This window comes from Stigmatopora argus, chromosome 11 (assembly GCF_051989625.1).
Source record: "Stigmatopora argus isolate UIUO_Sarg chromosome 11, RoL_Sarg_1.0, whole genome shotgun sequence".
Classification (NCBI taxonomy): Eukaryota; Metazoa; Chordata; class Actinopteri; order Syngnathiformes; family Syngnathidae; genus Stigmatopora; species Stigmatopora argus.
The window spans coordinates 14,002,173-14,030,022 of NC_135397.1; the positions used below are offsets into that span (position 1 = coordinate 14,002,173).

The 27,850-nt window shown below is 40.0% G+C and overlaps 2 protein-coding genes across 3 annotated transcripts; both read right to left on the minus strand.

Annotated features, from left to right (window-relative positions):
- Positions 1 to 8: 8 nt before the first annotated feature.
- On the minus strand, positions 9 to 16,698 carry ppp4r3b (protein phosphatase 4, regulatory subunit 3B). 2 transcript variants are annotated; one of them, XM_077613153.1, is made up of 16 exons: positions 16,211 to 16,696; positions 15,683 to 15,738; positions 14,933 to 15,031; positions 9,270 to 9,893; positions 7,520 to 7,597; positions 7,318 to 7,434; positions 7,132 to 7,248; positions 5,216 to 5,347; positions 5,046 to 5,148; positions 4,942 to 4,983; positions 3,795 to 3,953; positions 3,559 to 3,728; positions 3,343 to 3,482; positions 2,262 to 2,416; positions 2,071 to 2,201; positions 9 to 979 (listed from the first exon to the last, which is right to left on the minus strand). In XM_077613153.1, exons 1-16 carry the CDS (start codon positions 16,350 to 16,352, stop codon positions 869 to 871), a joined length of 2,376 nt encoding a protein of 791 aa, XP_077469279.1. In that variant the 5' UTR covers positions 16,353 to 16,696; the 3' UTR covers positions 9 to 868. The 2 variants fall into 2 exon arrangements, with proteins under 2 accessions (XP_077469279.1, XP_077469278.1); XM_077613152.1 differs by having other exon boundaries at positions 2,071 to 2,416; positions 16,211 to 16,698.
- A 932-nt stretch (positions 16,699 to 17,630) lies between these two features.
- Positions 17,631 to 27,647, minus strand: pnpt1 (polyribonucleotide nucleotidyltransferase 1). Its single transcript, XM_077613154.1, has 28 exons — positions 27,353 to 27,647; positions 27,100 to 27,160; positions 26,337 to 26,411; positions 26,163 to 26,268; positions 26,037 to 26,086; positions 25,908 to 25,971; positions 25,774 to 25,821; positions 24,510 to 24,623; positions 24,247 to 24,433; positions 24,118 to 24,169; positions 23,356 to 23,413; positions 23,195 to 23,291; positions 23,025 to 23,127; positions 22,889 to 22,959; positions 22,787 to 22,823; positions 22,639 to 22,705; positions 22,492 to 22,581; positions 22,359 to 22,412; positions 21,319 to 21,428; positions 21,161 to 21,232; positions 20,591 to 20,654; positions 20,403 to 20,486; positions 19,053 to 19,136; positions 18,878 to 18,984; positions 18,723 to 18,778; positions 18,554 to 18,632; positions 18,170 to 18,214; positions 17,631 to 18,089 (listed from the first exon to the last, which is right to left on the minus strand). The coding sequence occupies exons 1-28, from the start codon at positions 27,469 to 27,471 to the stop codon at positions 17,943 to 17,945; spliced, it is 2,301 nt and encodes a 766-aa protein (XP_077469280.1). The 5' UTR covers positions 27,472 to 27,647; the 3' UTR covers positions 17,631 to 17,942.
- Positions 27,648 to 27,850: the final 203 nt, after the last annotated feature.

Genomic DNA, 27,850 nt, shown 5'->3' on the forward strand with positions numbered 1-27,850 from the left:
AGAGGCCATTCAATGGTGACATTTATAGAAAATGTGTATCAAATGAAATTAAAATTCTTTTCAAGCTACAGAGCGGTCAAAGGAATCAACAGTTGCTTTGAAATTATTTTCCCTTCAACAATAAAACTGATTTAGCAGTGTTAGCTCCTTAAAAATACAAAACTCAAACGCGTTCCCAAACATTGGCCGCAGTAGAACAACAAATGCAGTTTTAATATGATTTTTTTTTCCTCTTCTGTACGTTTCTTCTCCTTTAAACCAGCATTTTGTAAGGTTAGGTTGAATCAAATGAACAAGACCGGACCATGACACCACTGTTGCTAAAAAAAATACAACACAAAGCACAAGTTGGGTGTCATTGTCCATTGTCGTTGTTTAAAAAAAAAGAGAGAGAAAAAAAACAGGAGGTGGAAGGGTCATTAATTCATTCGCCGCCATTGATTGCAATAGACGTCCAATCCATTTCGACTGGGAGGGGGCAAAGGAGAAGGAGAAACAGGAGGGTGTAAGAGTGTGTGTGTGTGTGTGTGTGGGAAGGGAGGGGGCATTCTGTACAGAACATTATGAATTACATTGAAATCCCTGGTCGTCTGCCCCCCGTTTCCACGAACTGGCGGCCAGTCAAGCGTCCTAACAACTATGAGGAGGTCTGGGGGGGCTAGTCCTGCTAGCCTGACTGGCCTGTGGCACAGTTCATTCGCCGGCGGCCTCCATTTTGTGAACCCTTAGGGTGGCCTGCGTTGCTGCCGAGACAAGGAAGGGCCTTGGCACTTTGATCATGATGATGAGAATGAGGAGGAAGAAGGGGAGGAGGACAGGATTAGTGAGTGTGCAGATGAGAGGGGATTGTGGCTAGACTCGCAGGACGTTAAGAGCTAAGACGTGGACGCTTCCTGGGGGATTGCTCCTCTTCCTCCTCCTCGTCTTCCTCCTCTTCGTCCTCATCGTCAGGGTAGTCCACCAAACCGACCAGAGCGGTCTGAGAGACAAGACAGCAGATCACACATACTGTGAGATCAATGTGCCTAAAAAAAACTGTCACTATACAGATAATAGTGTTTTCATTTAGAAAAAGTCAATTAAAATCTATTTGCTCCGAATCAAGACATTTTCTTTCCCGAGACTTGAGTACACAAACTGTGTGTAAACTGCTTTAGCCCATTTAAATGTGTCCTTCTTGTGTGGCTCACCATACATTGCAAAGTGTTTGTTCTTAAAATGTGGAATTGCAGAAGTATCGATGCTGTTTGCCATGGTTCCCCTGGGAGGTATCCCTTCATTAAATGAGTTGCAAGTGGAAAATTAAACATCACTGCCTGAAACATTTTAGATGGGGTGCTCAAACTTTCTTTGCTCAGCTGAAACAGCTCCCGTCTAATCACCAAAGGCCGCCAATTGAATATAATTGCAGCAGACATTTGAAGTGCCCAGGATCAATGTAACACTTAAGGAGCAGCTATCACAGCTGGATTACATTAGAGCAGGCTATCAGCACAGCACGTAAAATGAGAAGAGAGTCGGATTGGCTCATGAAGAGCCCGAAAAGAGTGTTCAAAATAAAAGTACTGCACGTCCTGCAGCATCAGTATTGCGGATGTGCACAACGCGATGTCGCGGTACAAATGAGAGATTGTTCAACAAACTGAGTCTTCAAATCTTACTTTCATTTTATCTACCAATAGTACCTTGGCGATCGACTGGTAGATCGCGATCGACGTATTGAGCACCAGTGGTAAATATTATAGTATAGTGTAGTGCAACTTAAACAAGTTTACAGGTGCAATAGGTGGGTGAGGACATAGAAACTGCACACATGATGCCAGTTATTGATGTATTCTTAGCACTGGCGTGGTCAGTAATTAACAACCATGTGACTACTTGGCCGATAAGAAGGGCTATAAATAGGGAGCATAAATAATGATGTTTAAGTTTATGACCATCAATATGTCATTGAAAATATGCTCGTATTCCATGTTAACTCCAAGGCTACCATTGATGGTGATAGACGTGTAATCCGTCTACCGCCGTCAATGATACTAAAACATCATCATATGCAGTTTGTATTAATACCTTGACTACTGGCGTGGCGGGAAGTGCGACCGTCTTGATGGAAGACGAAGAGCTGTTGTTGGGCGTGGCGGGGGGCGAGCTGGGAGGCAGCACCGCGGCTTTGCCGTTGTTAGCGCCATTAGCTGCGCCCGCTGAGACGAGAATAGCTTGAGCGCACTTTGGAATACTAACAAACCCGAACGGCTGTTTACCTTTTTTGGCTTCCATGTACTTGCCATATCCGTCAGAATAGTCATCTTCCACGCGGCTCTTGTCCACCGCTTCAGCCTCCGCCTCGTCGTCATCTTCATCCTCGTTGAACCAAAGTTCTTCGTCCTCGTCTAGCGAGCGAGCATCTCGCCGGTATCTGCAAAATGCATTGAAATTAGGTTCTCAGACATTTCTAAAATAATCAACTGGATCCTTTCTAAAAAAAAATTCTAACCGATTCGATACAACGTTGTTCACTGATTTTGAATCGATCTGTGTTTCTGCTTTAATTTTCATCCAATCAACATTTGATTTCTATACTCCCTGATGTGAGCAGACTAATTATTTTTGTAATTATTCAAAATAAAATGTTTGAATTTGTTTTGGAAAACAGGCAGTTAAAAGGTCCTCTAAGGTCAAATTAAAATAGAGAAATGTATGACTCATCGAGGCAGAATACAATTCTGAAGGAAACAGCGTCCTTGACACCCCCCACAAAAAAACAAGTCCCAAGCATAATAGCAATTATTTCTTATTATTATAATTTTTGTTTATCATTTCAAGTAAGAGGGTGAGATTCATTCATTCATTGATTTTCAGAACCGCTTATTCTCACAAGGGGCGCAGGGAGTGTGCTGGAGCCTATCCCACCTGACTCCAGGCACGAGGCAGGGGACACCCTGAATTGGTGGCCAGGCAATCAATCGCAGGGCATGAGGAGACGGACAACCATTCACGCTCACAGTCATACCTAGGGGTAATTTAGAGCCTTCAGTGCTGAGTCCTAGTAGCAAGCGTGGCTTCCGCCTATGAGTTTCAGTGTGGATTTTCACATTTTTATGAACTTGAAAAAAAAATCCCTTCAGTGCTGAGTCCTATTAGCAAGACTGCCTTCCGCTTACGGGTTTTAGTGTGGATTTGCATTTTTATGAACTTAAAAAAAAATGCAAATGCATTTTTAAATCATTATTAACGGGAAAAATCGCGTAGTGAATTCACGAAAATCGAGGGATTACTGCATATGAAAAAAATATATTCAATGCATTCATATAAAACGGCTGAAAAAATGATTTACATACTGACCTCGTGAGTTTCTGACTCTGCCGGTCTTTTTCTTGTTCATATCGTCCCTTTAGCCCTTTGAACGTCTGCACGTACTCAATGGGCTCGAGCGCTTTATAGAAGTTATCCACAATGTGCGCGATGAGAGACTTTACATCCTCCTACAAACGCAATAAATTATGTTAACGCTCCAAAAAGTCACATGAACACTTTTCCCCCATTTTAACCGACACACACCACTTTGATGAACTCAAAGAGCTCGATGATAGCCGAGTTGAGAAGATTGTAACGCGTGCCGTTGTCCAACAGCGCGTTGATGACCGGCTCAAACAGGTTCCCTTTGATGATGTAGCGGTTGTAATACTCGTCTTTCAACCCGATAATCCGCCGCATAAAACGCAGCGCGCCTTGAGAAACGTGCAAAAAAAAATGTGAGTACCAATCTTGCAGTATTTGTGTGCGTGCATGCTTACAGAGAGCGAGGAAAGTGTGCTTGGAGTTCATGAGTACCAGCACCCTCCGCAGCAGGTCTTTATTCATAATGTAGGTCTTGATGTGATATGTATGGTGCTCAACGCAGAAAGTGAGAAGTTCCAGGATCAGAGCCAAAAGTTGGGCTGTCTGGAAATTATCTAAATGCACACACAAAAAAGAGAAGATTTTTAAAGTATCTAATACAGTGGTACCTCGTGGTACAACATGCTCGTGGTACGACGAAAATCTCGATCGAATAATTCGCTCCCGATAGGATCAAAATTTCGAGATGTGACCAAGCCAGGTGGCCATGACATGAGAGGCAGTTTATCATTCTAGCGCACTGTCTTTTTTGCCGCATCTCTTTCGTGTATAACTACTATATCTACGAGGACTGAACGATTTATTCAGACGAGTTTCGACCAGGAAACGCACAACGCGCATGCGCGGGCAAAAAGAGGGCTTTCTGGGTAATGAAGTATGCTCGTGCACACAACACCCATAGGCAATGGCACCCTTTCTCAGAATAAAACTTCATTACCCACAATCAATACGTGGGTAGGCTATTGCATTTCCTGTTTTCGCCCTAGCCTGTTAGCTCCCGTTGGCAGAGCAATTGCTAATTCAAGACTAGTACTTCTTGTTGGCAAGTGGTCGTGTGTTATCCTATTGTGAGGTCATCTGTGTGCATCATTTTCGGAATATTTTGAAGGGAATACGTACAACAGCAAACAGCCCATCGATAGCGAAAGTGAGGGTGGAGGCGTGGCAAACAACTAACCCGAAGAGAACGAAGGTAAAATAAAAAATAAAAAAATTAGAATTCAGTTTTGTGTAAAGTTACATTAAACATATGTTTGAGTGTGTCTGTATATATTATTCCAAGTTAATTAAAATTTGTTTGTCCGGTTAAGAGTGCGTTGTCGTGGAAAGTCCCCCTTCAGTGCTGAGTCCTATTAGCAAGCAGAAGACAGGGGAGTGGCTTCCCCTTGCAAGTTTCAGCAGATTTTACATTTTTATGAACTTTAAAAATGCATTAAAAAATAATATTTAAAAGCAAGAAAAAAAATTGCAGTAGTGAATTCGCAATAAGTGAAGTCGTGATAATCGAGGGATTACTGTAATCATTTTACATACTGTCCTTACCGGGACAAACAGGGCTGATCTTGGTGGATCCTTCTTCTAAATCTTTGGGAGAGAATGTCCAGTCAGAACTTTTGTTTTACACATATCGTCTGCAGCTAACTCACCTTTTGAGTTTTTGTCGTGCGCCGTGTTTGCCAGCAGAGGTGCAGTTAAAACGTGCATACAGTACTTGTAGAAGAAACTTAGGAATTCTGTTTTCTCCGTTTTCTGTTAGGAAAATAGGGAATCGAGTCAAATTTCAAAACACGAAACATTGAAAACTACATTGCACTACATTGTTGGGGGCCAGCATGTTCTCCGGGTCGATCAGCGTCCTGAGGAGCCCCATCAACTGGACAGCGCCACCCAACTCGGGGTCAGAGTCGCAGATCATCTGTTTGATCACCACATTGATGAGCAGCACATCCTGGAAACAGACATAACATAAATGTTCACAAGTAAATATGAGTAAAAGAGAAAGTCCGAGAAAATTTTTACTTAAAAAGTTCGATTCACAAATTGATTTTTTAAGCTTTCTGTTCTATTAGCTATTTTCAAGGTTTTTATTTGTTAAAGAGTTAATGTATGGATCGATGTTTTTACATGATGTCCCTAAACGCAGCGTGTGGCTGATAGGTCAGCAAGTTTCCAGGTGCAGGAAAACTGTTTTCTTTCCATGTTGACTACACCTTAAAGTAGATATGTTCGTGCTCTCGTGTGGGCTTCATGTATGGCCTTGATTGGACCTGATTTGTTTGCATTTCGGGGTATACCTGGCTTTTGGCCTCCTGTGCTTTGTAAACAGGGCATGGATGCAGAGTTATGGGTCCGAGTTGATGGTCGTCGTTAACACAATCAAATAATTGTAAATGTGCATTTAAAGTGTTGCTGCTGCGTGGTTGATTTGGGTAATTCGTGTTGGTGGTTATTGTTTCCAATGGGTTTGGGCTGACTGTGTGGGTGCTGCTGTCTTGGATTTTGGTTAGTAAACTTCATTTTAACCGTAGCTCTCTCCAGAATATTCCTGTTTTCTTTCACTTTTCAGGATCCCCATGAAAGAGAATTCTATTTCTACATATTCCTCAAATTGATAGTGTGCTACTTTGTTTTGGTATCCTATCCTACTGACGCTTTGGCTTGATTGAATTGAACTGCTGAATTTCTTCTCATATCATATCTGTACATTTTGCTTGATTGATTTGAAGTGCTGAACTTCTGTGTCATACCTGTACCTAATTGTATACAAATGTTTGCTGTGCTATGCGTCTAACTGAAATTTTCTTTTCTCATCTAACCCATTTTTCAAAAGATAATTTTTTTATAGTGCAGCAACTGTCTTTTGGTTCTTAACAAGCAGGTGGGACCGGCGAAGTCGGGCATCCCTGCTTGTAAAACATATAAATGCTGCTATCTGCTGGTTAATGTGGGACAATCACTTGGAAAATGTTAGGATTTTTAACATGAAATGAAAAAAATGAAAACACCACACAATTCAGGCTGATTTCATACTTGATTTGAATTTGAAAAGTGGTAGAATGCGCGTCATTTTTATAATTGAACTTACAGTACATCATTTGTAGCGGTTAATGGATTCAAAGACCTGTTGCAATAGGTGATTAACCACAATGTAAGGCGTTTTTTTATGGTGTCCATTTAATGTTATTTGGACTTTTAAAACACTGTTCTATTATTTAACATCCAAAGGCTAGTGAAATAGACTCCAATTGTGACATGCCTGTTTTCTCCCCATTTCATGTTTGTATGATCGTTCCTACACTATAAACTTTTCATATACCGTATTTTCTTGCATATAAGCCACCCCGTGTATAAGCCGCACCCTTAAAACTGCCTTAAAATCGTCGAATGTTACCATTTCTCTCATAAGCCGAAAAAAGCATATTAGGGTCAATATCATAAGGAAGCTAGTAATTCATCCAGTAATGATTGTTTTCTTACTGCAAAAAAGAAAATAACCTAACAAATAGTAAATGTTAATTGGCAGACATCTACTGGTAAAAAAAGAGTATAGCAACGCTGTAAGTCTTGTGCGCATATAAGCCGTACCCTTGGTTCAGTCATCATTTTTTTTAGTTACAAATACAGCTTACATGTGAGAAACAACGGTTCATTTGGCGGATCCAAGTGGAAACTTCGCGATAGGTGATCCGCAAAGTAGCGAGATATTAGTCTATATTGTCGTGTAGCACTTACATCATCGTTCTGTTGCAATTCCTGCATGACAAACTCTCGGACCATGGAGGGGCTGAATTCCACCAAGTAGGAGAAAATGTCTGTGGCTGCTGCCCTCACCTGCAGGTCATCCATTCCCTACGTATTGGGGAACAATAATCTGAATTTGTTCACACTATCTTGCCATTAATACTGGACCTCACTTACCATGACTATTTCCAGCGCAGGTAAGATGCCTAGATTGGCCAACGTCTTGAAGAAGGCGTCCCTGTTTTGAGGCTGCAACGTTTGTGAGAAAGCGCAGAACTCCTTGACAAAGTTCACCTACGAAATAAGAGAGCCAAGGCACTGATTTTTTGTGCGGTTTCAAACCCCCGAGGTCAAAGAATTAGTGCTCCGCTGGACTCACAAGTTCTCTTCTTTTTCCGTCATCTGTGCTTTCGTCCGTGAGCTGCGCAAAAACCTCAGTAAGGAACTTCTCGTCCTCCTGCGTCAGAAAGACCATGCTGTTAACTACAATCGTGCAAGTCACTGCAACCAGAACACAAGCATGTTATGAGCCTGGTGCGCCCCCAAGCTAATACTGTGCTACAAAAGGTATAAAATGTATACATATTTGAATTGGATTTTAACCAGGTTTTATGATGTGATTGAAAAAGCAATGGCGACATTTTATGAGAAATGTGCGAACAAACGAGGCCTTACCAGTGTGCTGGATTGCATTATCTTTTTTCTTTTTAGTACCATAATATACTTTTTCATTAACTGCCTTTTGAAGACTATGTTTGAGCATATAGTAATACATAGACGGCTTATAATAATATTATTTCAAAGTTCCTGTCAACTTAAATTTTTTACTTGCATAAAAATTGTGGGCCAGTTGGTCTTATCTACCACCAACAGCTAGCATTGACTAGTCTGTGGATTTTGTGATAACTAGTGTGTGCGCAAGTCTTATGTAGAATGTGTTTTCTGTTTCTCTTATTGTGATGTAAATTATCAAATGTTTCTGTTGTCATCGTGAGATAATGTAATTAAGTTTATCTACCTAAAACTAGATTGATTATGCTATATAGATGCTAACCTCTAGTGCTACGCTAATATAGACTAACTGTGAATGCGACTCAGAATTATTACCTGCAAATGTTCACTGATAATGCTAACTGTTGAGTTAAACAGCTAGCATTGGCTACTCTGTTGATTTCCTAATAACTAGTATTTGGAAGTCAACTGTTGAGTGCGTTTTCTGTATCTTGTCAAAAGAAATAAATGGATTATTAAAAAATGAACACAAACATGTTGAATACTTTTGTGAGCTTAAGTTAAAAATGACTTTATAATCATTCAAAACCTGTTCTTGCACCTGAAACGCTTTGTCTCTCAGTTTAATATATTGACTTTGTAGGTTGTTTATTGTGATATTTTTTTCTTTACTGCTCCCTTTACCATTATGTTGCTTTTGTTTTAGTTGGCTGTGTATGGGTGAAGATTTCTCTTGGTTTATTGAATTTTTAATTTATAATTTTTATAGAAAGCTCCAATTGCCTTTCATCATCAACGAACAAAATATTGGATATCGACATCAGCAAAAGGTTGATGTTTTGCTTTTATATTGACATCAACCTTCGAAAATCCCATATTTGTCAACCTCTAATGATAACTTGAAAATTTTAAAAAGCATTTTTTTCCTGAAATTGCACCAAATCCTTTACCGATCTTTTTTGTCACCTTTCCCAACATTTTTAAGATTTGTTGACACCAGAAAAATGAAAATCAACATGTTACTCTTAATAGATCCCTCTACTTAAACTGTTAATTCTATAACTACATTTTACTTTTAATAAGGTATTAAAATTTGGCACTTACACAGCTTTGCATTGAGTTTTTAATCACCATTTATATAACCAATTTTTGGTGGAATCCGGTTTATATTTGATATGCACAAAATCCCAAAGCTAAATCAGGATTCCCAGAGGCTTTAGTGAAATTTGAGCCTGTTTAGAACAGAATGTAATGCCAATTCCACTATAAATGTCACAGCGAACCTAAAAAACACCCCTGAGGTTTATCATTGCAACATGGACATTATTTTGATGAAATTTTACACAATACTAGCAGTATCCCAAAAACTATCACCAAGTGAAATACTTAGTTCCTACCTGCAACATACTAACAATCTCCACTTTGTTGAAAAAGATGAAGGAGTTAAGCGTAGAGAGGAAGTTTTCCTCAAAGACAGATGGTGTAGGAAGGATGATGTCCTGGATGTACTGAACACGGTACGTTTGGTGGATCTTCTGCCTGAGCTCAGAGTCTGTGATTGGAATCACCTCTTTGAACTTGGCCGTCTTGGTCAAGAACTCGCGGTGGCGCTTGGGTTGCACCAGCGCCGGGTCGTACTCTAGGCAGCCCACAACGTCCATGATGCAGTCGTCAGAGAACATCACCTCGAAGAGGGCGGCCTTGTTAAGGAAAAGGACGCCGCGGACGATCTCGTACAGGTGGTGCAGACCTTCCCGGTTGTCAAGGTCCTCGCATACCCTAAAGAGGCCCAGCAGCTTCTTGAGGTAGGCCTCGCTCATGAGGGCCAAGGCGAGCTTTTCCCGTCGAAAGGGTGACGACAGCACGGACGTCACTAGGTCAGCAATCTCCTCTAAGTGGCTGAGCTCACAGGGAGGGAGCTCCACCAAGAGGGTGGTCTCGGGGATCTCCTCGAATCGCTCCTCCTCCGATTCATCAATTGTGTCCTGGGTGACGTCCAGGGCAGGGTCCTTCCCTTGCACCTGAAGGACCAAAGAGTGTCAGTGTCAAGCTTATTTCCAACACATGCCAAATAGAATTCCCGCTGGGTTAACCCTTTATAATGAAAGTGACTATTTTTAATACATTTTTTAAACCTTCATCAATACCAGGTGTCCACGTACAAGGACTATCAAAATAATAAACAAGTATTAATGACCTTCATACAAGTTAGAGCATGAATTATTTGAGGAATATCTACGGGTAAAGGGATCACTCCACCCCCACAGAATGGGACTCAAAATATTATTAATCCAGAATGGGAATATGTATCAGTGGGAACACATTAACAGATGATGATTTTTTGTTAAACAACATGGACTGAAACGTTCATCTTGACTTGTGTTGGCAAACCAAGAACTACTCATTCCAATAACCCAACGCTTTGACTTCCGACTACTTGCGGAAGAGACTGGTCTCACAGATGCAACACAACAACATGTCAAGGGGACCATATTGAAGCATAAATAGAGAACTACACAGGGATCTGGACATTAACCCATCGTGAAACTGGAGCAAACTTTTTAAAAGGTTACAGCAGTTGGAGAATTTATGAGAGTGGAACGTGATGGTGTCACTACTTAATATACACCTTAGAAAAATGCATGGCACAAATTATGTGCCGTAGACATCTGGGGACAAGTAGTCTCAAGAGACATGTAAAACATTTTTTTTGCAGTAGTTCTTATTAAAACACATTTTGTTTTTTAATTTGGGAATTATTACGCAAAGAATAGGCATGCTGTGACCAATGAATGTGCTGGTTCCATTTTACTTGCGTATACTAAAAGGCTACTAGTATTAAGCAACTTGCCCCGATATTTGTCTTCAACTTTTGTTTGAAATGGATTTTGGCAACAAAGTACATTCCTCATTATATTATTTTACAGATAACAGTTAATGATGTCAATTAGATTTTAAAACGGAAGAAAAAACTACTGTATTTTCTGCACTATAAGTCGCACCGTTTAATAGTTTGGCTGTACCTGCAAAAAAAATAGGCGTGACTTGTGTTTTTTCCCCTCTCTGACCTACAACAGCCTGTTATGTTGTTGTTTGTACGGTAGTACCTTGACATACGAGTGTCCCAACATACGAGAAATTTGAGATACGAGGAAAATTCTGAGCAAATTTTTGCCTTGAGATACAAGACCAATTTGAGATACTAGCATACGAGATGGCTCCCGATGCGGCCATCCAGGTGACCAAGTATGCGAGAGGCTGCTTATAAGAACAGCAGCGCACTGTCTCTCTCGCCGCACCTGCCTTGCGTAAAGATATCTACGAGCACCGAGCCATACAGGTTGCATTTTTTACTGGTGATAGCGTGACGGAGTCGACGATCTGAGAAAAAGCCAGGGGAATGTACATGGACTTGAATGCAAAGCAAGCATCTGAAAAAGACACCAGTGAAACCCTGCCTTTCTATCACACCAAGCAAGTTGTGGTTGGTTCGATAATTTAAAAAAAAACGAACTGGGATACACTCGGTTCTGAGGCATGGAGAAACTGGAAATTCCGCCTCGAAAGCCGCGGTGGAATACATTAACGTCTTTGCCTCGTTTATCACACAAGGAGGTTTAAATTTAGTGTAACATAAGATTAAAACTATTTTAATCTTAAGTGTGTATAGTAATCTAAGTTCATGTAAATTAAAATTAAAGGTTATGTTATGTTACGAGCGCGTTACATTCCGCCAAATCTCTCTGTAGTCCTTTCTTCCTCTCTCTCTCGTCTCCGCACTTCCCGTTAAATCTGTACTGAGTAATGTCACATTTTAGTATTGAAGACCATAACCACTATATAGGTATTTGTTACTTTGTGAGTAGGTGGTGCATTAGAAGAAATAAAGAGGTTTTCCCATTGTGATATCCTGTATTTTTAGAGGGTGGGAACGGATTAATTTGTATTTAGTTCATTTCTAAAGGGAAAAAATTACTTGAGATACGAGTAAATTAGCATACGAGCTCGGTCCCGGAACGCATTAAGCTCGTATCTCAAGGTATATATGTAAAAAAACTGTTGTGTTCTCCATTTTACTATTGCTACTTTAACATAGGTTTATTTGTGGTTTCTGATCAAATAAAAATAGCCCCTCCCAATGCAAATTATTCTCCAGTGCAATCAATGTACAGTCAGACCTCTACTTACAAATGCCTCTAGGAAATTTTCAGATTACGAAAGCTTTTCATATGCAAATGAGTGCCTCAAAATACAAAAAAGATCCAAGTCACGAAATCCCCCAGAAAGTAAATGCATTTCCTTATCGGTTATTTAATTTTGAAAATATTGTCGCAGATGCATTGATTCTCACTTTAGAACCTCGCTACGCTTTAGTACTGGGCTCTCATTGGGTACTACAAAGTGGAGGGCTTTCTGACGTGGATGGGTCAAAGGGGAATGCGCGTGCGCATATGTCCTGTCCACCTCGGCTAAATGCTTAATGATTGCAATTCTCCTTATTAAGCGATAAAAAAAAAAAAAAATGCAACGCGGCACATATTTTCACAGACACACAGGGCACCCGTAAAAGTCTAAAATATACTACGAAGTGGACGGCTTTCTGAGGCCGTCAGATCATAGGAAAATTAGTGTGCGCATATCATGCTTCAACACGGATAGATGTTGTATGCTTGTTAATCATTTTAAGACATTAATAAATAATTTTCTTATCATTTTCTCTCATTTCGGTTTCTCTCATCTTTCATACAAAATTGGGACACTTTGACCATATTTAAAGGGTTTAGTTGGTAGTTGTGTGAGGACCGTGGAACGAATTAGAGAATTTACATATAAAGTACTGCTCTACTCACGAAATGTTCAAGTTAGGAAAAAGGTTCTGGAACCAATTAATTTCGTAAGTAGATTTAGTAGTTTTTCCTCTTCTGTTTAAATTTTGTCTGCTGCAATTTATTTTATTATAATTATATCTTAAAAAGAACAATCCATTGACTTTCCCGAAGACCAATTAAAAAGGTGTAGTGATCGATACAACTATTTTTAACTACAGCTGTCAATTTGAAGCGTTAATAATGGCATTAACTGAAATTCATTCTATACAGTTTTTTAAGCAAGAAATTACAGCCCTTCTCACAACTAATCCTTTGATGAAAACACACCTGTGGAGCAGCTCCAAGCATCACACTGCTCTGATGGCGGCCAAAAATACACTATTTTCAGCCACTGTAGACTGGAGAGGCAACGTTGTTTTAACAGCCAAAATGCAGCATGTTGTAGCGAGGTAATCAGTGCGAACCCACTTGGCAGGAACGAAAATACATCTGATTTGGATATAAATACATCTCTGGATTTTTAGGTACTTTGTATGGCTCTTGTGGCCACCCGAGACCTTATAAAGCCGATACACTCGAAATGGGGAACAACTAGCTAAGAAAATTGGCAAAATTCCTGTAGTTCCTGTACATGATCAATCTGTCTCAGACAAAGCCTGCTTAATTTCCCTTTTCCATTAATGCTTGTTTCTCCTATAGCCGCGCGTAGGACAGTAGGTAGCCAAGATATGACGAGTCGACGGGACAATCTGAAATTCTTTTATCTGATTGGCTAAAATAACTGTAATTTTAAATTGTCTTATAATGGCTATTTTGCTTGCTCTGTGAAATTTCAGAAGTTATTTTCGTCTTCCTTCATTATTCCACATGGTGAAACTGAAATTGTGTCAAAGTTCATTACACATGGTCACACATGATCAAGGTGTTGTCCACCCTTAATATTTATTTATTTATATGAATATTTATATATCTATATATACACACATCTATATCTCTCTATATATATTAAGAATAAATTATATTATATTTAGGTTTTATTTTATAATACATCATATTTTATAAGCAATTACTATACGATTTCACATTTAAATTATATCACATTGAAATGAATAGAAAAATATATAAATGAATGAATGTTATGTTAAAAAGAAAGAAAAACAATTGCAAATACTCCTATTTTTGTGGAATTGAAAGCACTAGATGTGCAATCCATTTTTTGTTAAGGGGGTAATTTTGCCTGAGAAAAGTGCACTTTGTGGAGAAGCACCTTCAATTTCGTCATACGCAGCTGGGTATGATGACAATTAGGCTTTTGTCTAGTCAATGATGATGACAAGCCCAAGTCTGATTTTATTTTTATTTATTTAATTACAGACGAGTTAAATGAGTGCTCTAAAAAGAATTAAAGATATTTACTTTTTCTTAGGCTTCATGTGAAGTGTTACTGCAAGTTTGATCTTCCAAAAATATATCACTAGGCATAACGTGAGCTGCGCAAAATGTGTTTACAAACTCGCTTGTCATCCATTTACTAATTTGTTCTGCATGGGAATGCTAATAATTGCCCCATCATTTTAAATTGTTTGCTAATCATAGTTATCATCGCTCAGGGGGGCATTAATGTGTAAACACTAGAGATGATCACAAAAAGGTGGAGTATATAATGTTTATGCATCCACCGTTGAATGTGTACAGCAGGGGTAGGGAACCTATGGCTCGGGAGCCACATATGGCTCTTTTGATGGGTGCATATGGCTCTCCACTAACCTGTGAGGTAAACTACGGAAACTGCTGGTGAGAAAGCGGTATTATGGCATTGACACTACCCCAGCGCCTTATAATCATTTTTTTTCATTACACTCTTTTGCATGGATTTTTTCATTGATACTCATTGATTAGCAACGACGTAACAATGTTGTCAAAAGAATTCAAAGACTTTTTGTACTTTAAAAGTGGTGAAATGACAAAAAAAGGTATGTTGACTTTTAAATTCGGAGCATGGCTCTCAAGGATTAACATTTAAAAAATATGAATTGACTATGGCTCTTTCAATCAAAAAGGTTCCCGACCCCTGGTGTACAGTGTAACGTGAAAGGGAAAAGTCCCCAAGGATTTTTTTGTTTCTTCCCTATCATGATTGGATTGGATAACTTTATTCATCCCGTAATCGGGAAATTTCATATTTGAGCTTCTTTTAACCCAAAAATTATTTTTGTTCAACTGCAGTTCACCTGGCAAATCTTTTCCCAGATCTCATCGCAGCCTGCTTTCTCCTGGAAACTCAAAGCAAGATCATAATTATCCGCCTCAGACCAGACGATCAGCGTGTCCTGCGTGAACAACAGGGGAACAAACATGTCATTAGGTTTAAAACTCTTTGGTAGGGCATACATTTAACTCATTGACAGGACTAGAGGTCCAATTCATTTTTACTGGGAAAGGTTTAAAGTTGAATGAATGTGATGACGACAATGAATTGGACATTAATCATTGTCAATGGCCAACAATAGTTTACACCACAACATTTAAGAAAAATACATACACGTTGGCATGTTAATGGTGACCATAACCACTCCATTTCTGATAATTATTTTTTACAATATTTTTGTTTTTAAAAACAATTTTATTTATATACAATTTGATGCATTTGTAAATATTATTACATTCATAATAGAATATATGATAATTTAGACATGGCACCCACACACTTGTTACCAAATTTTAATATTGTGACCTGCAGGATCCCAAATGTGATGTTCTCATTTTTTCACATCAGGACTTAGTTTGTTAAATTAACAAAAAATAAAATAATGATTTTTATCCCTATTAGGTTTTAAACACATTTTTCCATGTAAAGGTTAAATATGAAAATTTCAAGAGTTTGTAGACATTTGAGTCACTGTAGTACTTCGCTATTAATGCGAATAACTGTCATGAGAAATGAATTTAGTCCTACAACAGCTTGTGTCTGTCAAACTTACCTGTTGTTTCTGATATGCAGTATTGGGGCTTATCTTCGACTCCAAAAGTAGTGACCCTAAAATAACATGTACAATACAGTGTTATATAATGTGATTGTCATGATAGAAACACAGTTTGGGGGCAGCTGGGGGACTTCTAAGCAGAAGACAATGTGAGTTTTGGGACAAAAGGCGAGTGGATGTCTGACTCATCACACGCTTGTGCAAATACAAACAGGATTGCGTACTACTGCTATGTTAATCAGGGTGTAGAAATTACACAGGTTTAATTTTTTTAAACGAAAATTACCCCCAGACCCCACACGAGATCACATAAAATGCTAAAATAAATAGCCTGCCAGCACAATTTGTTCCGAGTGTAATTACAACGAAAATAGTTTCCATAATAAACATCATAACCACCGAAAGCTTCACGTGTCCTAATTGAATTAAATAAAAGAGGCTAACGCGAACACAAAGCTGTGTAAATTAGTAAGTACGAAGGCTAAGCGTTAGCTTAGCTATGCTAAAGCGAGAAGGGGGACTCACCGTCGGATTCGGCCCGAACTAATAACGATATTCCCTTAAGCCGTTCCACAAATGTTGACGAAACGTGCCCGGTGCCCCGGTCGTCCCACTGGCGGTCTTCGTTTAGCGTATAAACTTTCACTCGCCGCCGAGTGTCCGACATTGTGAACAGGGGGAAGGCGACGGGGTCGGGGATCGGGTGCTAGCAGGTTAGGCTAGCTGAATGCTAACAAGCGAAGCGAGGCGCCTCGGCTTTTCCTGCCTAGCCGGACAACTTTGCTGGCGCCCACATGTTACACGGGACGTCGGAGCCGATAGCGGGGGCGAAATGAAGCGGCGTCGGCAGCGTTGACTAGCTCCTCAGCATGGTCCCGGCCACGGCACACAACTCGAAAGTCCCCCCTCGTTTAAAGAAGGGGGAGGCGGAGCGGGGAGGGGGGTGGCGAAACACAACACAACTCCAGCGGCCTCCTTGCTAACGTCCACGGGACGCCATCTTGTAATCTGATTTTGTGTGTTTTTTTGTTTTGTTTTGGGGTTTTCTCTCGCTCAATGTTAATCACAGCGAAAGGCAGCGGAAAAAAAATATCCGCAAACAAAACATGATAGAAAAATAACACACTCTCCAAACTATAAAATATTAAAATAAAACATTTAAATCTTTAGAAAATATACTCAAAAGTAAACATACGGTTACGTATATATATTGTAATACCTCGAGATACAAACAACTTTTCTAAGAATTTTTGCCAGAGGGATTTCATCTCTTCAGATACAAGCAAGAAATTGATATACGATTCTGATTTGAAACAAACCACTAGAGGGCGGCAGTAAACTTTAAAACTTTATTTAGTACCGTGCGCGCTCTGCCCTAACAATTACTATGAAGTTCACATCACAGACTGGATTTTCTTAACTCTGGATAATTTAAAGGGCAAGACACACAAACACAGAGCGGCCCGGCGACTTGAGTGGTTAGCACGTCGGCCTCACAGCTCTGAGGTCCTGGGTTCAAATCCAGGTCGGTCCACCTGTGTGGAGTTTCCATGTTCTCCCTGGCTGGGCCTGTGTGGGTTTTCTCCAGGTACTCCAGTTTCCTCCCACATTCCAAAAACATGTATGGTAGGCTGATTGGACACACACATACTCACACACGCAGATATTAAATAAAACAATATAAAGGAAAAATCAGAGTGATTAGAAATATGCAAACATCTGCTTTTGCTTTGCAAATAGATAAAAAATATATTAAAAGTCCAACTTCCAGTGCATAGTGAATGTGAAGCGGATTAGTCAACTCATCACAAAAATAAACATATTTTGTTGACTTTTGTGTGACATCTATGAATAACAAATCTTCTGGTGAGGAATCCATTTGTGATGAGATTTTTTTTCTCTCATCTCATGTTTCTGAACTTGTATCACAATTTTTGGGACAAAGTATTGTATCAAACATATGTACTTGTTTTTAATGGAACCCAACTCAAATATTGACATACAATGAAATATGAAAGAAACAGGCATGATTGCAATGGTAATTAGTTTTTTTGCAAGAGGCAAGCTGTGGAGGAAAAAAAATACATAACTGAAAAACTGTCACAATTTTTTTTGTGGCAGCTTTGAATATCTACATGGTTGTTGTTTTGTCCATCATGATTCTTATTTACCGCGATAAAGAGCAATTTCCACATTGATGCTTTCAAGTGCCATGTCCACCAGTTTGGATTTTTTTGTTTTTACAGGGTGCACTTGCTCACAGTTCGGCATTGGTTGCAGCTGTTGCCATGGAGATACTCTGCTTCTCACTTAGCTTCTTGACCAGGGTAGCAGCAGGAGACAGGAGTACTTTGCGGGAAAGGCGCATCCTACCATCCTTGGGGTCCCGTCCAAAATATTTCAACTAGTGGGAGAAAGGGTTTGCTTTTGTACATGATTTTTCTTTTACGGAGGAGAAAGAACAAAACAAACAAAAAAACATACCTGAATCTGTTGTCCCACTTCAAACAAATCACTTGGATGTTTAATCTAATTTGGGATGACAAAAAAAGAAAAATCAATTGAATCAGAAACCTTGATACGCATCCAAATATGCGTCTCTTTTCATTATTCTGCAGTGATTTTAAGTTATTGCAGACTTCCTATCCATTTGAAGTGGGACGGCTGGTAGCAAATAGAGATTTGCTTGTATGCTGTCAGGCCTCCCACTTAAAATGGATTTTGACGTGTACTGCTTTCAATGCCAGCCAATGATTCATCGCATCAAATGGAAGGTGCTGACAGTGAATGATCATTGCCATCCCACCCAAGTGTAAACTTGTGGTTTGACCTAGACACACCCGCACGCGCTCTCACTCCGACACTCACCCGTCTGTGGTCCAACTGGGAGACGTGCACAAGGGCGGGGCTCATGTTAGGATACAGCTTCACCATGATTCCAATATCGCTGTGGCAAATTATTAAAAATTAAATGAGTATCAGTGTGACAGGAAATAAAATGGTTCAGAATTTTTAAGAAATGACTGTCGTAGCTAACCATATTTCAGTAATGGTGGCTGTGTAAATGGCACCAAATTCCAGCTCTTGCTCTTGCTGCAAAAGAAAGCCCCCCGCGGCACCAAAATTTCACTTTAGTGTCCATTTGGGTTATCTTTACGTAATGTACCGTAGATATATACAAAGGTCACACACATCATCTCTACAGGTCTCGCTGATGAAGTGCTGTGCCTCGCTCAGCGCTCCCGGCGTGGGAGCAAAGATGGAAAAGGTCTCCTCATCCATCTGACTGATGGTCACGCCTTCAAATGAAAAAAATCTTTCTGAACTTCTCCAGCGCTACTTCCCATCTGAAATTCAGCGGCGTTACCTGTTTGAGCTTGTAACCGGCGAAGGTTGTAACCTCCTGGGCCGACGAAGAGAGCCCGCCTGGACGCAGGCACGCGCACCTCCTCTAAAGAAAAACATACAGTGGTACATCTACTTACAAAAATAATAGGTTCCAGGATTTGTTTTGTAACTTGGATTTTTCGGAAGAAGATTTTACATAAAATTAGCATAATTCGTTCCACAATTTTTAATACTAGCCACTATGAAATGATAAAAGTATACCAATTTTGTATATGTATGCGGGGCAGCCTGGCGGGCAAGTGTTTAGCGCGTTGGCCTCACAGTTCTTGGGTCGAGGGTTTGATCACAAGTCTGTCCTCACTGTGTGGAGTTTGCATGTTCTTCCCAGGGTTACGTGGGTTTTCTCCGGGTACTCCAGTTTCCTCCCACATTCCAAAAACATGCAGAATAGGCTGGTTGAACACTCTAAATTCCCATTAAGTACAAGTGTGATTGGCTGGCCATCGAATCAGGGTGTCCCCACCTGGTGCCCGTAGTTAGCTAGGATAGGCTCAGGCACCCCTGTGAACTTTGTGAGGAAAATTAGAGAAAGAATGAATATGTATGCAAAAACAGGGTAAATCTACTTAAGGCATTAAAACGACAACAACCAAACCCAAATAAGTTGTGCTCTTCTGTAATGCCGTCTCGCTCACATCACTCACACGGAGTAAGTATGTAAAGAAATAAATATAATAAACCCACCACTTCAAATTATGTTTGGCACACTAAGAAAAACCGTAGAAATAACGGATGAACGAGAATCAGGAACTCACCGCTAGAGAGACAGTGAGTGTCATGACTAATTACTGTTTGACTCAATGGCTCCTTTGCTAAACTGGCTGGCTTTAACAGCGCGCTAACCTTGCTTATTCATAGAGCCACTACAAATGGGAAACCAGCAAGGTGTTGGGAGATAATAGAATACCAAGTCCAGCAGGACAATTTAAAAAGACATAAATATCAGGTACAGTGCATTGTGGCGTCGCTTGTGTGTAGCGGTGATGCATTCGTGGGCGCAAGGGCTGACGGGTACTGCACCCCTGACTAAATAGCTGTCAATGAGGCTATCCTGGGTGGATGTTTGTGAGTGGGGGAAGTGGTGAGGGAGGTGAGCGGCAAGTGAGCCTGTCTTGTCTGCTAAGTCAAAACAGGGTACTCAAGGGTATCACACTTCGAATATCAAAATTACATCTGCACCTGTACTTCGCTTGATTTTTTCCAAATTGGACAGTAATCTGCATATTAAACTGTTTCATAACCTGAAAAATGTCTATGCAGAACCATTCGAAAGTAGCATTGAGGGGGGAAAAAGGAATCCAAAACTCACCGACAACTGGGCCATTTGACTTTCTGCTCGACCTGGGTTTTGCCAGACTTTTGTTCATGATCCCCAAGATCTCCCGCTTTGCCACTAAAATGTAATGTTTACCAAATTAAAACAGCAGAAAAATGTATGGAAATAAATAAAATAATTTTAAAAAAATGGACAAATAAATGCCAAAAAGACTGCAATACCTGTGGCCTGCTGGATGGCCTCCATGACCACCTTGAGAGGCAGACCGGGAATCTTCACATCGGCCTGGAAGGTCAACAGAAAAAAATAGGGTTTGTATTCGAAGAAGCAGGAGTGTGCTACTGTATACTACAGGGTGAAAACTGTGACAATAAGTGTGCATGCTTACTACTGGCTAACTCGTAAACTACAGCAACAATAAGTCCACAGTTACTACAGAAGCCTTGATTTAACAAAACAAAAAAAACAAAGAATTATAAATACTGAACCATGCTACATGGCTTTAAGTTTCACGATGATTGATAAAAGAATAACTACTTGAATGGCAACTTGATACAAATTCAAACGATACAATAATACATTGTTTATTGTGGTTAATACGTTCTAAGACGGGTTAAGACGGTGATTAGCTGCAATGTAGGGACAGTGATTTTATGGTGTCTATTTAAAATTATTTCCACTTTTAAAATCCTCTTTAGGCTATTATTTTACTCTGAGGTAGACACCGCTCTCTAGTGGCCAGTGAATTAATCTTCAAATTTTATTTATTTATAATTTTCTATTCTGTGGACCTGTAATGCAGTGATGCCTTTGCTGGTTCCTGCCAGTTTGAAGTCCATATCGCCAAGGTAATCTTCTATTCCCTGTACACAACATTGGTCCAGAGACCATTTTGTCAAATGTCACTCCCGTTGGTCTACTTTTACAACATGTACCAAATCCACATTACCAAAATGTCAGTGAGCAATCTGTAGTCTTGTATTTCTGAGGGTTTTTCAGGGTTGCACTTGGAGATGAGGCCCACGGCCACACCAGCCACAGCCGAGGAGATGGGGACGCCTGAAATGATGTGTAACACAAGTGTAAGAACAATAAGAATAAGGGGAATTCTGTTTTGATCTACTACAAGAGAAGACACGGGATAAAAAGAAAAAGGATGTAGTTAAAGAAAAATTATTAAAGGAGTGATTTGTAATCCTGTAATGGAGTGGTTAGCACGTCTGCCTGACAGTACTGAGATTGAGGGTTTAATACCCAGTGCCCTTTGCGTGTGGAGTTTGCATGTTCGCCCCAGGCTTCCGTGGGTTTTCTCCGGGTACTCCGGTTTCCTCCCACATCCCCCCCCAAAATGCATGGTAGGCTGGTTGAACTCTAAATTGCCCCTAGGTAGGAGTGTGAATGGTTGTCCATCTCCTTGTGCTCCGTGATTGGCTGGCCACCAATTCAGGGTCACTGTTGCCTGGTGCCCGTACCTAGCTGGGAGCCCTTGTGACTCTTGTGAGGCTAAGCGGTTCAGAAAATGAATAAATGTTCCTTTCAGGTTTACTGAAATATGAAGGCCATGTATTCAATAATTGAAGAGCAAATCTTACATTATGCTCCTTAAAGCATGAACAAGGAAAGCAGAAATTACAAAAGAAAAAACACTGTATTTACTCGCATAAAAGCCGTCCCCGTGTATAAGACACACCCTTAAAATTGCCTTAAAATCGTTGGATTTTACAATTTCTTGTGTAGTATGGCAAGTCTTGTGCGCATATAAGCCATACCCTTGATTCAGTCATCATTTTTTGTAACAAATACGGCTGAAATGCGAGAAAATACGGCAAGTGAACAAACCCAAGAAAGAAGTGAAAATAAATTTAAACAGGAGAAATGTGGCAAGAAATACAAAAGTAAAAAAGGGTTGAAAAAAATGAGAATGTAAACAATGAATGTAGATAGATTTTAAAGAAGACATCATTAATCTTTGCTCATGATGTCACCAACCTGCATCCATGAGCGCTAGGCTTCCCCCACATGTGGAGGCCATTGATGAAGACCCTTAAATACGAGAGAGAGAAAACAGTCAAGTGGCTGTTGCCCACGTGGGACCCCCACAAAATCGTCTTTAGCACCTCACCGTTTGACTCCAGCACCTCAGCCGTGACCCTGATGGTGAAAGGGAAGTCCTTGGGGATGATTGGTCGCAGCGCTTTCTCTGCTAGGGCCCCTACAAAAAAAAAGTTTGTCTCACCATGCCCTGTGTTTGATTGGTGGTCAATCTCACCGTGTCCTAGCTCTCTTCTTTTGAGACCCCCCATCTTCCCGACCTCGTTGGTGGCATAAGGCGGGAACTGATTAAATGAAAGCAGATAACTAGTAAATCAAATTCATTTGATGGCATCAGCTGTCCTATCCATTTGACTTTTACTTACCTCATAATGAAGCATGAAGTTTTTGTCCTTGATGCCACTGCGGACAGAGAATTTCATTTACCACAGTTTCGTTCACTGACATTTTCGTTATTCTATTCTTACCTCAATGCTGTGGTGACAATGTCTGCTTTAACACTGGATTCCAGTGAATCAAATGTGACGCTACACAAAACCTAAAACACATTTTTTAGGACATTTTAAGAGATAAAACAATGTTTTTGTTGTTTAAAAGGCATGCCTGGGTTTGTCCTCTCTGGAACAAAGCAGATCCATGAAGCGGTTTAAAGAGGTCCACATCACAAGAAATGTCTCTTAAAGCAGTCAACTCCCTGCCGTCGCACCTGAACAAAAGCCCTCGTGAAAAACGTGCCCGGATCATTGGATGTGCGGAAAATTGTAAGAACATACCTCCTGTATTCATTGAGCACTAAATTCCTAAAGATGTCCCGGCTCACAGTGTTAAAGGACTCGATGATTTCAAACATTTCGGCTTCAGGAAATTTCTCTAAATGAAGAATTACAATTACAACTTTCGAAGGCAGTGTTTCAAATCAGACGACAACAATCACCTTTGACGTATTCCTCGGTTTCAAGGCGGATTTTGTTGATGGCTTCGTCTCTTGAAATCTGTGTGTGATATGATGACATATTTACAATAAGAGTAGCGCCCTGAGAGTCAAATTCAGAGTACACTAATCCCTCGATTATCATGTCTCCACTTATCACGAATTCACTACTTCGCGATTTTTTCCCGCTTATAAATTATTAAAAAATATTTTTTTAAGTTAATAAAAACATGAAAATCCACGCTGAAACTGTAAGTGGAACCCAGTCTTGCTACTAGGACTCAGCACCGAAGGGAAAAAAAGTTATAATAGTGTGACCCTACTTCGCGATTTTTTGATTATCGCGGCCATGTCTGGTCTACATTTACCGCCATATTCGAGGGATTACGGTTTCGCTACATTTCTGACCTCCGTGAGCTTGGAACTTTTCTTTACTTTTCCCATTGGGTACCCTTTAAATTTGAGTTAAATAGGAAAATCCATTGTCAGTACTCCAAAAATCCCGACCTTTGTGATTTTTGACTACATGACACCAAAAACCAATCACATCTTCAGTTTCATATAACCAACATATCCTGCAAGTTTGATGATAACCCCCCAACTCCTAATTTCTTGAATAATTTTAGGACAAACAGACAGCACAACAAAGAAACAGCTTGTATGGAATCGAATACATAAACTCCGCCTTCCGTACGTTTCACCTAATGGCAGAGTTAAAAAGGCAGCACATGTTGGAAAAAAACAACACTGAGTTTTGACATTTACCTTATCATGTGTATAATCGGTAAAAACGGCATAGATCTTCTCTGAAGCCGATCTGTGTGCACATATAGAAACAGTGAATTAAGCTTGTTTAAACTTCAATAATCCGAAACACAGGTATGCGTGTCTCACTGCCGCACGTGCGCCACCATATCCGCAGGGGGCACGAACATCTTGGGCGGCGTACGCTTGGTGATTTTAAGCTCTCGCGCCAGCTGCTGGATGGCTAAGATGATTTGCTGGGTGTGCTTGACACCAACCTTGACAGCGTGAGAAAAGTCCTGCTGCAGGACGTTCTCGGCCGACGCCTCGATCATCACTGGGATATAAACGCCGGGGAATGTAGAAGAAGCCGCAATTCTGGGAAAATCTTTTCAATCTCAACTTCAACTAACCCACTTGACTGCTAGGTGCTCCCGCCACAATCATGTTGAGCGTGCTGGAAGCCATCTCTGCTCTGGTAGGGTTGACCAGCATCTCTCCACCCACCAAGCCCATACGCACCGCTCCTGAAGTAAATTCATACAAACGGAAATTGATCATACCGTAAAGCAGAGGTGTCAAACTAATTGTTCCCGTGGGCAACGTTGCAGTTAGGGTTTTCTTCAAAAGCCATAATTTGGGACAATTTCAGTAAATATTTAACTCCTTTGGCTGCCATTGACAGCGCAAGATTTCCAATCCATTTCGACTAAGAGGGGCAAATGAACATTCATTCAACCCTCCCAGTCGAAATGGATAGGGCGTCTCACGCAGTCAATGGCGGTTAAACTAAGCGTGCCACAGCTGATTTATCAATTAGCGAATGAGCTGTCATCTACCTGGATAATAAACAGTTAAGTGATATTGTTGATGTCAAAATTGTTTAAAATCCTTTAGTTTTTTTGCTTATTAGTAACAATTTTTTTCTTCTGTTGGAAACAGTAAATATTCTGTGTATTTTTAAATTTGGCTTTTTATAATGTATAGAAAAAAATATTCTTTATTTTTCTATTTTCATTTACAATTTTTAATAAGAAAAAAATAATTTAAATAAAATCCATAAATGTGCTTTTATTTTAATATTTAGTTGGAAATGTAAAAAAAAATCTCAAAATTCCTAATTGTCTTTTAATAGAAAACTAGCATAAATATAAGTATTCTCTATTTATATCATTGGATTCAAATATTATTTGTCCTTGATTTATGTACAGTTTTAATTTAAAAAAGGAGGTATAATCAGCAAATTTTCTGTCTTAATTTTTACAAATTTTCTTAAAAACGGGGAAGCAATCTCCTATTTCTGAAATACGCGATTATACATGCATTTTATTTCAGAAAAAAAACACGAAGCTGTTGCACGTGATTTACTGTCGCAGACTTCACAATAGAAAAGCCTGGCGGCCCAACAGGCTTGTAAAGCATTGGGGAAACCCTGCATATGGTGCATAAAGTAAACAATCTGTTTATGAAAATTAATCAAATATGAGGCGGCAAACACAAAAAGCAACAACAGCTACATTGGGCAAGAATTTAGCAATAACAAAACCAATAAACTCAATCATCGATTGTATTTGTAAGTAGGGAATTAATGTGTGAATGTATGCAAGGTGAACTAAAGAATGACACTCACTTCTTAGATGCTTAAAAGAGTTACTGTGGAATTAGTATGTTCCTCACCTATAGGTCCGTTCCAAGGAATGTCCGAGACCGCGAGAGCGGCTGAAGCTTAAATAGCAAAGGAAAAAAAACAGAGTTACCTAACTCATATTATAATTAGATTGGGAATGTCCCATAGAATATTCCTGCTTTACCTGCATTAATGGCCAGCACATCTGGATCGTTAACGCTATCCACGGCCAGCAAATTGCATAGGATCTACAAAAGATATTAAGATAATATTTAATCATCAACTTTGAGAGGCAGCGATAATTAGAACAGACCTGAGTGTCATAAAAATAACCCGACGGGAAGAGAGGCCGAATTGATCTGTCTGAACATAAGAAAATAAAAACATTCGGTTAATAGTGAGTTGAGTAACACAATAACTCTAAATTCGATGAGGTTACCTATGAGTCTGCTGGTGAGAATTTCGTGGTCCGTGGTACCAAGTTCTCGCCTCAAATAGTTGGTGGGGATTCTTCCGGCCGCTGCCGCCTTCTGCCTGTAGTCTACCTGCCAACCAAATAGCACCAACTAAAGCACCAGACAAGGGAGAACAATAATATAAAATAATAACGTACCACCAGAGGCATGAAGTTAGACGGAGATGGCTTGGTTTTGCTTACAGCTGTCACCATCACAGAGGTGTCACCCAGCTTAAAATAATATTTTTAAAAAAGAGTTTGACTCATTATAATATCCCTCGAATATGGCGGTTAACGTAGACCAGACATGGCAGCAACAAACAAAAAACTGTGAAGTAGGATCACCCCTATTATAACGACCTTTTTTATTTATTCATTTTTTCTTCAATGCTGAGTCCTATTAACACGCGGAAGACAGGGGAGTGGCTTCCGCTTGCGAGTTTTAGCATGGATATTCACATTTTTCTCTCATCTCATTTTCTGAACTGCTTAATCCTCACTAGGGTTGCGGGGGATGCTGGAACCTATCCCAGCTGATTTTGGGCCAAAGGCAGGGGGCACCCTGAATTGGTGGCCAGCCAATCGCAGGGCACAAGGAGACAAACAACCTTTCACACTCATATTCATACCTAAGGGCAATTTAGAGTGTCCAATACGCCTACCATGCATGACTTTGGAATGTGGGATTTGAACCCAGGTCCCCCACTGTGAGGCCAACGTGCTAACCACTCACCCGCCGAGTCGCCCTTTTCACATTTTTATGAACTTAAAAAAATGAAAGAATTTTAAAAATCCCCAGAAAAATAATAGAAACGATAGAAAAATAATAGAAACGATAGAACAATAAAGACGCCGCCATATTCGAGGGATTACTGTACAGAAAAAAAAACTTTCCAGTCAATGCTCATGGCGAATTTACCTGTACTACTGCGGAGCCATCAGCAAACTTTGCGAGTCTGCCTGAGGAGATTTCCAGCTTTCTGTAAATTACACCCCAAAATTTTAATAATGGTGTCGCTTAGTAACGTTCCAAGTCTTTCTTTCCTAAATAGGATTAACCCTAAATTATGATAACAGAACTGATCAAGTTCACATCACTTTTTGAGCAAATCGGAAGCGTTTACGTCGAAAATAACCGTGTCCGACTATCGTTACGACCTCGGCGTACTCACTTATTTCCGAGGTCCACTCCCACAGTTCGCACATTGCAGTGGTTTTTGTACACGCTCTGGTGGCACAAACGTACACAGCAGCGAGTAAAAGAACGCCCAAACCGTAGTAAATCCGTCATAGCTTAATTTGGAAGAAAGAGCAAATAAAACAAAAGAAATTTGACAGGACAGGCGACTTCACGCCGCAAATTTGCGACAGGACGCGTCCATGATAGGGAAAACGGAAGCGCATCAACAAGAAGGCTTCTGATTGGAGGTTGACGTTTCGTGTACGTCAACTAAAGTCTCCGACCTGAAACAACTGCAAAAAGAAGGAATAAAAAATGTCGATAAAAAATTTCACGTAAGAGTAGCTTTTATAAAGTTTATACTAATTTGCCTTCTGTCATAGTCATTGTTTACTATTAAAAATATAGTTCCGTTATGAAACCACCACATTTTCTAATATTAGTGGAATTTTAGTAATGTTGATTGAGGTTAATTTACCCGTCTGTACGT

Coding starts and splice junctions, on each gene's coding strand:
- ppp4r3b (XM_077613152.1), bottom strand. CDS start 16,352: ATGTCGGACACTCGGCGGCGAGTGAAAGTTTATACGCTAAACGAAGAC. Junction 15,739..16,210: donor AGTTCGGGCCGAATCCGACG/GTGAGTCCCCCT, acceptor ATGTTATTTTAG/GGTCACTACTTTTGGAGTCG. Junction 3,954..4,941: donor GATCAGCCCTGTTTGTCCCG/GTAAGGACAGTA, acceptor GTGTGCATTTAG/ATAATTTCCAGACAGCCCAA.
- pnpt1 (XM_077613154.1), bottom strand. CDS start 27,471: ATGACGGATTTACTACGGTTTGGGCGTTCTTTTACTCGCTGCTGTGTA. Junction 26,412..27,099: donor ATGGCTCCGCAGTAGTACAG/GTAAATTCGCCA, acceptor TATTATTTTAAG/CTGGGTGACACCTCTGTGAT. Junction 22,960..23,024: donor TCCAGAGAGGACAAACCCAG/GCATGCCTTTTA, acceptor AATGTGTTTTAG/GTTTTGTGTAGCGTCACATT.